The sequence below is a fragment of the Rattus norvegicus genome, chromosome 1 (assembly GCF_021556685.1).
Source record: "Rattus norvegicus strain SHRSP/BbbUtx chromosome 1, alternate assembly SHRSP_T2T, whole genome shotgun sequence".
Taxonomy (NCBI): Eukaryota; Metazoa; Chordata; class Mammalia; order Rodentia; family Muridae; genus Rattus; species Rattus norvegicus.
This window is the reverse complement of record NC_141534.1, coordinates 106391664-106405000: the sequence shown is the minus strand read 5'-3', so window position 1 is coordinate 106405000 and position 13337 is coordinate 106391664. Positions and strand designations below refer to the sequence as shown.

The 13337-nt window shown below is 48.1% G+C and overlaps 1 protein-coding gene and 1 long non-coding RNA gene across 10 annotated transcripts in view; both read right to left on the bottom strand.

The window, feature by feature from the left end:
* Nucleotides 1-2969, bottom strand: part of Izumo2 (IZUMO family member 2) — a 12738-nt gene extending 9769 nt beyond the window's left edge. Inside the window, exons 1-4 of one of the 9 annotated variants that reach the window (NR_197284.1) lie at nt 2729-2969; nt 2569-2643; nt 1349-1435; nt 1146-1166 (exon numbers count right to left, since the gene is read on the bottom strand). Coding sequence is in view for 5 of the 9 variants with exons in the window: in NM_001432424.1 (NP_001419353.1) it covers nt 1221-1435; nt 2569-2643; nt 2725-2956 (522 nt within the window). In the remaining 4 variants the exon portion in view is untranslated. Of the gene's footprint in view, nt 1-1145; nt 1167-1192; nt 1436-2568; nt 2644-2724 lie in introns of those variants that run through there. The other 8 variants (NR_197286.1, NM_001432420.1, NR_197289.1 and 5 more) reach the window with 8 other exon arrangements.
* A 7560-nt stretch (nt 2970-10529) lies between these two features.
* Nucleotides 10530-13081, bottom strand: LOC147996798 (uncharacterized). The gene is made up of 3 exons (XR_015651395.1): nt 12888-13081; nt 12598-12749; nt 10530-12124 (listed from the first exon to the last, which is right to left on the bottom strand). It is a non-coding gene; the product is annotated as an uncharacterized LOC147996798 (long non-coding RNA).
* Between the last annotated feature and the right edge of the window lie 256 nt (nt 13082-13337).

Genomic DNA, 13337 nt, shown 5'->3' with positions numbered 1-13337 from the left:
AATACCAGTACTGTTGAGGCTGAGGCAGGAGGATTGCCATGAGTTCCAGGTCAGTGTGGGTTACACAGTGAGACCTTGGGAGGAAGCGTGGCAGAGGTAGCTCGGTGGGTAAGATGGCTGCCTTAGAAGCATGAAGACTCAAGTTCAATCCTTAGAACAGAAGTCGGAGGTGGCATTGTGTGTAGTCGAAGCTCTGAGGAAGAGGAGGAGCTGGGCAGCCTAATCAGTGAGCTTCATGACAGCGACACCAAGAGACCCTACCGCAAAAGCCAGGGTGGGGCTGAAGAGAAGGCTTGGTTATTCAAAAAATTACTAATTATTAGATCACACCCCCACATTGTGGTTCACAGCTACCTGCAACTCCAGTTCCAGGAGGACACTGCACACATGTGGTGTGCATACATAATACATCATACATACATGCAAACGCTCATTCATACAGCTTTAAAAAAATAACTGCTGGGGCTGGAGAGATGGCTTAGTGGTTAAGAGTACTGACTGCTCTTCCAGAGGTCCTGAGTTCAATTCCCAGCAACCACATGGTGGCTCACAACCATCTGTAATGGGATCCGATGCCCTCTTCTGATGAGTCTGAAGACAGCTACAGTGTACTCATATACATTAAATAAATCTTTTAAAAAAGTAACTGAAAATAACATGGTGGATGGCTGCTGGTGCTTCATGCCCAAGGTTGTTCCTCTGGCTTCCACATGCTCATACATGTGTATATGCATGCACACATACACATACATGCCCACACATATATATGTCCACATGTCCACATATACACACATTTGTGCATGCACATACATATGTGCACATACACTTGTAGGCATACACACCCATTTGTGTACAAACACATATACACATGTGATGCATACAAACACATACATGCTTGTGCACACACATGACCTCATGCTTGCACACATGTGCTCTCACAGACATTCATGCACACAAGCATGTGAGCATACACATGCATACAAGTGCACACACACATACATGCATGCATTCACAGCAAACCACCCTCCCTTGATCATGAGGGGTTTGTGGTTTTGTGGTAAAGTGAGTATGGCACTGAGGTTTGACTTGGGAGGAATGGGGAATAGATGTGGGGGGGGGCATTGGGTAGGAAAAGCAGGACTCACGACAAGTTTTGTGGTCACATGCTGAAAGAGAAGAGAGCTGATATGAGTGACGTGCAGACATGGTGGCTTGAGTATTTAATTGGGAAGGGAGCAAGGGAGAGAAGGGGCAAATCTGGGGAAGGAGGGGAAGGAATGTTGGCAAGATAGGGTCACAGAAGTGCTTTTGGGAGGGAAGGGACTGGGTGGGGGAGAAGGGGTAGCACCTTTAATTTCATAGTCTCTTAATGCTTTCTTTAGTTCCTTGATGGCATGCTCCCTGAAGCTCACGAGCTCTTCCAGCAGAGGACCATCTGAGGAGGGAAGAGATGCTGTCCGTGCAGGTCCTCATCAAACCTTGAACCACTTACAGAATTGTTAAACTGGGCTACAGAGATGTCTTGGTGGCGAAGAACACTGGCTGCTCTTGTAAAGGATCGAGGTTCAGTTTCCAGCACCTACATTGGAGGCTCACAAATGCCTCTAATTCCAGTTCCAGAGGAATCTGATGCCCTCTTCTGACCCCTACTGGTACTGCATGCACAAATGGTATACACTACATGCAGGAAAAAAAAAAAAAAAAAACCACCCATACACATAAAATGATAAGAAGTGCTCCCGATTTTAAAGGCTTTCATTTTGGTTCTTTGCAAAAACGATCCGTTGAGTGTCTACAAAGAATCTGAATTCTGGAAGGCTCCTAAGAGCTTGAGACTTAAAATGTGTGTGGACTTGTTTGTGCTTGAATAAAGGCTGATTCCCATGAACCCTGGCGCCTAGAAACAGCTGCTTATCTGCCTCTCATGAGCTGGGAGACTGGCTTTGAACTCTAATTAGGGAGGGATTCAAAGTCATAGTACTCCTGTCTCAGCTTCCTGAATTACTAGGGTGATATACCACCAGTTCACTCACTGGTGGAAGGTTGTTACAAACGTTAGATTAATTTTAAAACAAAGAAAAAGAAAAGACAGCTGTAGAGAGATGGAGAGGCTTGGTCTGACCTAGATGGCACCATGTTTATTCACTGTGAAGAGGTAGATGGCCAGAATGCCTACAGAGGAAGAAGGGATGCCATCTTTTATACCATTGAAATGACTTCTGTAGTCTGCAAAGGAGGCTGGGAAATGTAGTCTTTCAGCAAGATACTGTCAAAAACACCCCATTTATAAAAATAGCAGTGTTTGAGAAACACAAGAAGACAGAAGTGTGTGGCCGGCCACACCTTGGGCATCATAGAGATGAGGGTGTTCAGAATCTTCAAATCTGTGTGACTTTGGACAGGTCACTTGACTTCTCTGAACCTCAGCGTTTCTCTCTCTCTGAACCTTTTCTCAAAAGTCTGCCTGCTAAACATCATAGCAAAGGGCACATGCCTTTGTTAGCTGCCCAGGGGAGAAGCACGTGAGTGTGAAAAGGAAGGCCAGGAGGTGGCTGAAAGGACTCCCACCTGTCCTAGAGTTAGCCTGTATGTACTGGGTTTGGTTCTTGAAGGATGTCACCACTGTTTCCAGTTGATCGAGGACTGTAGACCAGAAAGGAGGCCGTGTCACGTTAGAAGGCCCAAAGCTACCCGGGCCTCTCCCCAACGCACCCAAGCACACACCCACTTTCCCCACGAACGCGTTCATTGCGTAGTCCCTGAAGAAAGGCCCCTCCATGCTCAACAGCAGGGCCTGCGCGCGCGCCTGCAACCCTTCCACGTGGAAGCGCTTGGGGATGATGGCCTCACGCAGCTGGTGCAGCGCTTCTAGCACCGACTGGTCGCACTGCAAGCAGCCCAATCCCCCGGGGCCGACCAAGCCGCACAGAATCACCAGGGTCAAGGCCAAAGGCATGGTGGGGACTTTGTGACATCACAGGGGAGGCCCCAGAACGCTCCGGTGTCTCAAGAGCTCTGGAATTCAATCACTTAACATATTTATTGAGCACCTGCTGGGTGCTGTTCTAACCACTCCCCCATGCCCCCCAAGCCTGGCTGAGAAAGACTGAAGTAGCCTGCCTTACTGTCGTTTAAATTTACTAATTCAACAGACTTACTTGCCTTCCTTCTTCCTCGGGTTTCTTTCTCTTATTTCTCTCCGAAAATATTTTACTAAATGCACGTCTTTAATCCCAGCTCTATGGAGGCAGAGAAAGGCAGCTCTGTGAGTTCTAGGCCATACTGGTCTACATTAGCCAGTGCTAGGACAGCCAGAGCTTCATAATGAGACCTTATCTCGAAATTCTTCAGGACTGAAGAGATGACTCAGTGGTTAATAGCCCCAGCTGGGAGCCTGACTCTTGCCTGGTTTGGGGACCCTTTTCCTTCCACTGGGTTGCCTCATCCAGCCTTACTTTGAAGAGGGGTGCCTAGTCTTATTGCAACTTGATATGCCAAGATTAGTTGATATTCCTGGGAGCTTACCTCTTTCTAAAGGGAAACAGAGGAGGAGTGGATCTGTGGGAAAAGGGGGTGGTTAGTGGAGGACTGGGAGGAGAAGAGAAAGGGGAAACTGTAGTCTGAATGTAATATATGAGAGAATTGAGAGAGAGAGGGAGAGGGAGAGGTGGGGGGAGAAACAGGTGTTCTTGTTGAGAGATCTGAATTTAGTTCCCAGCACCACATGGCAGCTCTAATTGCAGGAGTCCAACGCCCTCTTCTGGTCTTTCTGGACACTACACACATATGTACCTACAAATCATTTAAAAAAATTTTTTTTTGGTCTTTTTGAGACAGGGTTTCTCTATGTAGCCCTGGTTGTCCTGGAACTATGGCTGGCCTCGAACTCAGAGATCTGCCTGCCTCTGCCTCCCAAGTACTGGAATTTAAGGCATGTATCGCCCACCCTTAAAAATATTTTTTTTTAAAAAAAGTAGACTTAGATTCTGTGTTGTAAAACTTGGTGTGTTTGTCACACTTGGACTATGTGAAGCTACTTCAAGGGAGAATGTTATGAGATGAGGATTTGGGTCACAAGTCTTCGTGACAGTGGGTGACATGCTGACTGCCATCCTGTTCTAAGAACACAGAGAAAGATGGACTCAAAGGAAACAAAGCAGCTATGACCATCCCTCTGCTGGTTACTGTATAAACCTAATGCTTGCATTAGCAATGTCCTGACATGATATTTAAATAACTCTGAGAACTAATGTTACATTTTTGAGTTTTTAAAACTACTTATTTTCATTTACACCTTCCTTCCTTCCTTTCTTTTCTTTTTTAAAGACATTTTTCCCCTGTGTAGTTCTGGCTGTCCTGAAACTCACTCTGTAGACAAGGCTGGCCTCAAACTTAGAACTCAGAGATCTGCTTGCCTCTGCCTCCTGAATGCTCAGAGCAAAGGCATGTACCACCACTGCATAGTTAAAAGTAAGTGCTTTTGTTAGCTTATGTGCACGGCCTGCATGCAGTATCCAAAGAGGCCAGAAGAGGGCACCACACCTCCTTGAGCTGGAGTTACAGGTGGTTGTGAGCCACACAGCGTGGGTGCTGGGAACCAACTGAAACCTTCTGTACAAACGCAGTGCATGCTTCTAACTGCGGAACCTTCTTTCCAGCCTCACCCCCTCTCCCCACCCCTGAATGGTGGGCTTACAGAGCTGGGTCTCCACACATGGTATAGCATCCTACCATGGCAGCAAGCACCTACTAAGGTGAACCCCCAGACCCCAAGGGATTTTCCCCCATTTTTATTTTATTTGTTTTAAGAAATTTGTGCTGGGAGAATCTTTTTGTTCACTGTGTGAGATATTTCTCTGTCCTTCCTAGCCTGTCTAAGGCATTCTCTGATTGGTTTAATAAAGAGTGGGACGGCCTATAGCAAAGCAGGAAAGGATAGGCAAGACTTCCTGGCAGAGTTAGGAACTCTGGGAAAGAGTCTGAGGGAAGAGATTCGTGAGTGAGACACGGAGGAGAGATTTGCCAGCCATCCGTGGAGAAAGAAGGAGGGGTCAGACTGAAGGAGAAGAAGCTAACAAGCCATGTGGCGGGTTTACGTAGACGGTTAGGTTACTCAGTGAGCTCATTGACGGTCTGCCAAGCTAAGGCTGAAAGCTTTCATAAAAATATAAAAGGTCTTTGTGTCATTATTTGGGAACTGGTGGGTCAAGAAAGTCACATTATAAATTTGTTTTAAGAAAGTTTTAAGTTTGAGGCCAGCCTGGTCTTCTGAGTGAGTCCCATAGCCAGGAAACTACACAAAGGGGAAAAATGTCTTGGAAAACTAGAGAAAGAAAATTTAAGTATTTTTCACAATATTTATTTATCTTTGTCGAGAGGTGGGTCTCGATACGTAGCCTTCGATATCCTGGAACTCACTGTGTAGATCAGGCTATCCTCAAACTCACAGAAATCCACCTGCCTCTGCCTCCTGAGCGCTAGGATTTAAGATGTGCACTACCATACCCAGCTGTAAGATTTTTATTTATTTTTATCTCATATGTATGAGCGTTTAGTTGCATGTATACCTGTGTAACACATGCTTGCAATGCTCACTGAGGCCAGTAGAGGGCGTCAGATACCCAGACCTGGAATTTCAGTTGAATTTGAGTCGCCATGTGGATGCTGGGAATTAAACCTGGATCCTCTGCCAGAATGGTCCACAGGAAATACTTTACCTTGTTAAAAAAAATTACACTTATCTATTTTTGTGTTGGAAGGTATACCTGAGGAGGTCAGAGGGCAAATCTGGGGAGTCAGTCCCCTCCTTCCGCCTGGGTCCTGGAGATCAACCTCAGATCCTGAGTCTTGGGGGCCAGTGCCTTTGCCCACTGAGCCATCTTGTCCAAACCCTTTTCACTTAAAATAGGATTTTACCCTGCAGCCCTGACTTGCCTGGAACTCACTATATAGCTCAAGCCAGCAGGAAGCACACAGCAACTCTCTTGCCTCCACCTCCTAAGCGCTGAGTTGACAGACATTCTCTGCACCATGTTTGTTTTATTTCTCTCATGTCAGGAACCAGTTTCCTGAGTCCAGACATCTCAGAAACAAGTTCCACCTTGCTGGCAGGCTCAAAACTGAGTTTATGTGCCCAGGCCCTGGACCCCAACTCCTATCCTGCTTCTTCAGGTGTTTCCTGTCTGCTAACCACTAAGGGATGTCAAGAGGGAAGATGCTGTCATCCCATTATCTAAACCAAGGCACACAAGTCGTAAACGTGCTGGCTGTCGTGTCGTAACTGACTACATGTGGCTTGCCCACTTCTTTGTTCCTTTTCATTCCAACATTTCAGGTCAGAGTCCAGGAGGGGAGCTGACGGCAAAAGCTGAACCAAGGTCCCTGAAACCAGGTGACCCGGATAAGACCCAACCCTGATGTGTCGAAATAAGATTGTCAATGCAACAGACCACCCTGCTCCCCGTCTCTGTGTTCCCATCCTATAAAAATGTCATACAGTCTCCCTTGGGGATGCGATTTCAGATGCCAAACTGGTTGCCTCCCTGAGTGCTCAGAAAATAAAGCTTGAATTTTTGCGCTTCCCTCTCTGACGTGAGTTTCTGTAGGGATAGTTCTGATGCTGAGGTCCTGTTGCTCCATTGGTTCTTGACCTGTCCATAAAGAAGCCATGGCCAATTGCTGGATGAAAGGAATAGGCGGGACTTTTGGGTTCCTGGAGGAAAGCAGAGAGATGCAAGGGAGGAGAGACAGATTTCATTCTCCATGCTTCTGATGAAGAAAAGTTGACCATCTATGTGTGAGATCTCGAAACAGAGTGGCCACACAGGCCGCTCCTGCAGGCGGGTGGTCAGGGATGTTAGCAAGGCCTAGGTGTAACTGGCCAACTAAAGTTAGGTCAGGTGGGAGGTTCAGAGAATATTGGTAAGGTCAAGCTTTCCAGGCAGGAGCTAGTAGCCCAGGAATTGTGTCAACAGGCGAGCTGAAATCGGACACCTGTGTGTCTGTCATTTATCCGTGGATTCGAGGGAAACTGGGTTGGGGCTGGTAGCATAGCCCGTTCCCAGAGCATTGGCGGGGTAGTCAAGCTACACACAACAAGTTTTCTTGGTTTCCACCTCAAATCTAACACGAATGTGGCTAGTGAGGAGTCTGAAGTGACAGATGTAGCTAGTGTAATACTGTGAACTGTAAAAGAAGTATATATTCTAGCTAGTCTGCATAAAAGGCACACCAACCTGGTATTTTATTTACAAGCCTAGACTGGGCATATTCAATGCTATTCTCATCTATATCCGAATCATATGTCCCCTGTTACTTGGTGTTTCGTCTCACCCTGGTTGCTTTGCTCCATCAGTCTGTCAGGATGCTCCCGGTCCATCCCATCTAATGGAGACCTCCTGTTCTCCGCATCTTCCTTCTCCCCGTGGTCTCTCCTGAGACCCCTCCCACTCCATGCTCAAGTGCTGCCTTTTTCTCTCTACTGCCCAATCACAGGCTCTAGCCTTTTATTAACCAATTAACTTTAAATTGGGGAGCAAGGTTTACATAACAAATATGAATATGAGTTCTCTTGTCTGGATGGAACCAGATCTTGGGGCTCAGAATTTGGTATTTGTATACATAGCAGCAGATCACCCCCCAACAGTGAACAGACATGTCTGGCTTGGCATGAGCAGGTGAATTGAATTAGACTGGATTAAGTAATGATCGAGGACACCCAGGTTGTCATTGTGCCATGTCACCACTAGAGGGCAATCACACCAGTTAAATTCTCTCTGATCTGCACTAGGTAGCTTTGGCTCCCTGCAGCCTGCACTTGTGGGTCCCAGGATTACCCAGCAGACTAGCAAGCTCGAGACCACTGAGAGAGGAGCCGACCTGTTGACTTGCATATGCTTCTCTTCCACCATCAAAGTCCCCCTTTGGGGCAGTGAGCTGCACAAAGACTACAGATTGCTCAGCTTCTCAACCCAGAACTCTTGAGCACCAGGTATGAGGCCCAGAACTGGTTTGGTTTCTCTCATGTGGATATAGTAAAGAGTGGTGTTGTAAAGCATAGATAAATTAAATATTATCTGATATCACACCCTAGAATTTTACATTTCAATAAAGATGGCTAAAGGATTTCCCACACTGAGCTAGACACCAGCATCAGGGAGGCTGAGGCAGAAAGATGGTCAGTTCTGTGACCTAGAATCCTTCAGTGAGGGGCTGGGGACGTGGCTCAGTGATAAAACCCCTGCCTAGAATCCCCCAGTGAGGGGCTGGGGCGTGGCTCAGTGATAGAGAGCCTGCCTAGAATCCCCCAATGAGGGGCTGGGGCGTGGCTCAGTGGTAGAGTGATTTTTAAGCTGGTGTGAGGCTCTAAATCCCAGTTCTTCAAAGTAAATAAAAAATAAAACCAGACCTTCATGGACTTGAAGCTGCTCAGAGGGCCCTGTCTCTAGATCATGTGCACTGTACTGCCCCTTACCAGTGTGCAGTCCCTCACGTCCCTGGCCCCTTGGGAGGACTTATTTGTTTTGTGGATAAAGTTGCCTTCCGGGATTCTTTCTGTCCCATGTAACTTTTTTTTTTCTGGTTCTTTTTTTTCGGAGCTGGGGACCGAACCCAGGGCCTTGCGCTTCCTAGGCAAGCGCTCTACCACTGAGCTAAATCCCCAACCCCCCCCCCCCATGTAACTTTTTAAAACAAACTTTACTCATAGTTTCGTGTGTGACCGTCCTTTTGAACCAAACAGTTGCCACTTGGAGAGTTCAACTGTGGCCCCTTGCAAAAGGATCAGGCCAGCAGGGCTTGCTGACTCACCGTGGAGGGGTACAGAAGGTCAGGAGCCCCTCAGCTGAGTGCCTCTTACCACTCACTGTCTGCAATGCTGCCTTCATAGCATGTGACCTCAGGGAGCCGCCAGAGGGTAGAAACAGGTGAGGAGCTGGGGAAGCTCCATTTATGGAGCTATGGGACAGAGCTCATCCTCACTGAGTAAACGATTTTCAGGTGTAGCCTGTTAGGGGAGGAGCACCTCCGCCCCTAAAGGTAACTCCTCACCTATGCTTGGTAAGGAAACCAAGGTAAGGTAAACCAAGGTTTACCCAGAATGACCTTCATGGAGTTATGCCTCGTTCGTCATTGCGACCTTAGGAAGGAAGGTAGACCTTGCTTACATCTACTTCTGGGAAGGGATTTTAGCCACATACATGTATGTATGTGTATGTGTGCATGACAGCTGTCTGCAGGTGTCCATGGAGGCCAGAAAAAAGATGTTGGAGCCCTTGAAATTGGTGTTATGGATGCTTCATACACTGCCCAACATGGGTGCTGGGAATTGAGACCAGGATCTTTGCAGTGTGTGCTTTTAACCACATTAGTGTTATGAATGTGTGGACTCCTGTGTGTATCTGCATGGCGTCCTTATGCCCACGTGTGTATACAATGATGTGAAGAAGCTGGTTGTCCTCTGTGACTCTGTCTATTCTTTGAGGCAGGATCTCTCCCTGAACCCGAGCCTCACATTTTACCAGCCGGGGTGAAAGCCAAGTCCCAGGGTTCCTCCTGCCTCCTCCTGCCAGGGCACTGGGATTCAGGCTACTTTCCTGCCACAGAGTGCTGCAAGCTGAGCTCTGGCCCTCACGCGTCCCCTGCAGCTCTCCTGAGTGCTGACCTATCTCTCCAGCCACAGCATTTAAAAAGTTTTTTACACTGGGCAGTGGTGGCACACGCCTTCACTCCCAGAACTTGGGAGGCAGAGGCAGGCAGATCTCTGAGTTCCAGGCCAGCCTGGTCTACAGTGTGAGTTTTAACATCCAAGGTTACACAAAGAAACCCTGTCTCTGTGTGAGGTTCTAAGCAAACAAAGAAAAACTAAAACTAAAACCAAACACCATGGCAACAACAACAACAAACTTCAAAACATTTATTTTACATTTAAAAAATGTGTTTAGGGCTGGAGAGATGGCTCAATGGTTAAGAGCACTGGCTGCTCTTCCAGAGGTCCTGAGTTCAATTCCCAGCAACCACATGGTGGCTCACAACCATCTGTAATGGGATCTGATGCCCTCTTCTGGTGTGTGTGTCTGAAGATAGCTTCAGTGTGCTCATATACATAAAATAAATAAATCTAAAAAAAAGTGTTTATTTTGTGTGTGTGTGTGGGGTGCCACACAGCATATGTTCAGGTCAGAAGACAGCTTACAGCAGCTAGTTCGTTCCTTGAGAGCTCCAAAAATTGAACTCGTGTCATCAGGTTTGGTGGCACATTCCTTTACCCACTGAGCCATCTCCCCAGCTCCCAGGTCAATTTTAATGACGTCCCCAGATGCCATGTGGTGGCAGTGTCCTCACCACCTTGGAGATTTCTTGGTTGTGTGTGTGTGGGTCTTTGTGACCACCACACCCAGCAGAGTAACGATCCACGGGAGGCAAGAAGGCAGTTCTGTTCAACACAACTCACTCGCTGGTGCTGGCTCAAACTTCAGGACTCTCAGCTCAAGTCGTTTCTTTTTTTTTTTTTTTTTTTTTCTCTTTTTTTTCGGAGCTGGGGACCGAACCCAGGGCCTTGCGCTCGCTAGGCAAGCGCTCTACCGCTGACCTAAATCCCCAACTCCTCAAGTCGTTTCTTTTATGCATATTTAAACACATAAAAATTTAGTGAAAGTTTTCCTGGTGATAACTCCATCACGTGTGCACAATAAAGCTTAGGGCATGACTACATCAAAACCCTTTTGTGAATATATCAAGAACTGTAGGGGCAACCCCTATGTAAATGCCGGGGGCCTTGCAGCCACAAAAGCATCTCCTGCAGGAGGACCTAATTGAGGACTGCCTGAGAGAACAAGGATTGCTGACGCAGACGATGCCAGCCAATCGGGAACTGCTGTTTAGAAGAGACGCTTTCTTGGGACCAGTGGGATGTGGGTGAAGGGCATTAAAGGAGCTTGCAGCAGTGCTCAGGTGAGCTCGCTGCTGCGTTTCTCTCCTCCCACAGCCTGTGTCCTGTGTCCGTTGACTCCGCGCCACCTCACCTCCAAGCCATGAGGGCAGGTAGAGTCAGGTGACGAGTAGTCCGGGGCCGCAGTAAAGTGCATATGACACCTTCCATAAAGATATTCTACAGATTAACGGGGAAAACAAGCTCACGTAAGGGTCTGGGAAGGATCCCGTATGGTCTCAGCCCACACGGATAGTGCGGAGGTCAGCAGGCTGTTAACCGTGTCCATCCCCAGCCTCTGGGTGAAGAAGGGTTAAGTATCCTCCCTTCAAAGGGACGGCCCTGTGCTTCTCATTCCTTGATCTTCTGTGCTTATCTGTGAGCACGAGGACCTCTGCCTCCTGGCTGAGCATGTCAGGCAGTTTCACTCAGGGAACCTGCCAAGGATGGCCATACAGGCTGCTGCCTGCAGGTGAGACAGGAGGCTCCTGTGTGACTGACCGCCCCTGTGCCCCTGAGGGAGAGCCATGACTCCTGGGCACCGTGGCAGGACATGCGCACAGTTGATGCACACAGTTGTTTTGGGGGTTTATTTCTCTATTTTTTTCTTTTGAGACAGGGTTTCTCTGGGTAACTCTGACTGTCCTGGAACTCACTTTGTAGATCAGGGTGGCCTCAAACTCAGAGATCTGCCTGTCTCTGCCTCCTGAGTGCTGGGATTAAAAGCGTGTGCTGGCTTTTGTTTTATTTTTCAGTTACTAGGGGGGAAAATGGGTTGCACTGTGATACTTGCATGCACACTTCACATTAATTTGCCGAGTCCCCCTTCATGATCCTCCCGCACAGTTCCTTCCCTTCTCTTCCTCCCTTTTCTGTTGACACAGGGTCTTCTTCTGTAGCCTGATTGCCCTGAAACTCGTGACCGTCCTCTTACTTCAGCCTTCAAAGTGCTTCCTCCTGTCTCCACCTGTCTTCTTGTTGTTGTTGTTGTTATTGTTGTTGTTAAGACAGAGTCTTGTAGCCTAGGCTAACCTAGAACTGTCTTTGTAGCCAAAGATGACCTCGGATGCCCCAGAAGCACACCCTGTTTATTATAAAGAGTAGAACATGGGGGCGGGGTTATTGCACACAGCTGGGCCAGGGGTCAGGTTTGCCTCATCTGAGTAGGAGCGGTCTCCGTGGGGCACAGTCTGCAGGCTGTAAATACCGAAGGAAATAAAGCTATGGTAGACACGTTCTGCACACACTATCAACACTGGCATCCAATCTCCCTAGGGAAGGATCTGCGGTTTCCCTCTGAGCCTCACCCAGGGTCTGGGGAAGGCTTTGCCATTTGTTCCTGGTGTGAGGCTCTGGGGTCCTTAACATGGCCACGCCCATATTGATAGCACCCATCCACGCAAGGGCTTTCTGTGCTTCCTAAAGACCAGTGTTTGGCACCAACACAAGGTGGACCCGAGCGATGGTGGAATACAGTTGCCTGGCACCAGGCCTTCTGCTGTAACCCTCTCTCCTGGCTGGGCTGCAGGCCAAGTTCCTCTAACCGTCCCACATTCCTTCCTGCCTGCCTCACATCACCAACCAAATGCCTTTAGTGTCATGTTGCCCTGACCCTGCACCTGCCACTGTCTCTAAGCTGGGTCCCAGGGAGACCGACTTCATCCATTCACCTCCAAAGCGATGAACGGGGGAAAAGACCGCTGTGTGGATGGAGTATGGAAAAGCTGGCCTTCATTCCGCCAGCCCACAAGGTATTCTATGACTCAGCATTCAGTGGCCAAGAATCTGCGAGGTTTGTAAAGGCCAGCGCGCACTCTGGGAGCTGAAACATAAGCAGGAGAGCTTCAGGGATGCAAGGAACAGGACTTGTTTGTTTACTTACCGAGGAGCTGAGGAGGGAACCCAGAACGCTCAACCTCTCCCATCAAGCCAATCCCAGCCCCTCGTCTAGGCCTAGTACCATAGCCTGTTAGTGTAGATCAGAGCTGGATCTTGGGTATCGGCCACGGACTTCCTTGTCTCTTGCTTACTTCTGCTTATGCCAGGCTGGCTGGCTTGTAAGCTACAGGGAGTTGCTTGTCTCCACCCCGCTACTCCCAGGAGAGCCACCCTGAGATTACAGATGTGAGCACCCCCACTGCATCCAATTTATATGAGGGTTGCAGGGCCCTGAATTGATTTTTACATTTGTGCTACAACCTACACACCCCAACCTCCCTCCGTCCCTCCCTCTTTCTTTTATATGCATGCCAAATTATGTCTGTGAAGGTCAGAGGACAACTTGTAGGAGTTGGTCTCTCCCTCCATCATGGGGTTCCCAAGGACAGACCCACTCTGTTGGGTTTGGGGTCGGGCATCTTTTCACGGCTGTCATTTTGTTTCTCTTTTCTTTCTTTCTTTCTTTCTTTCT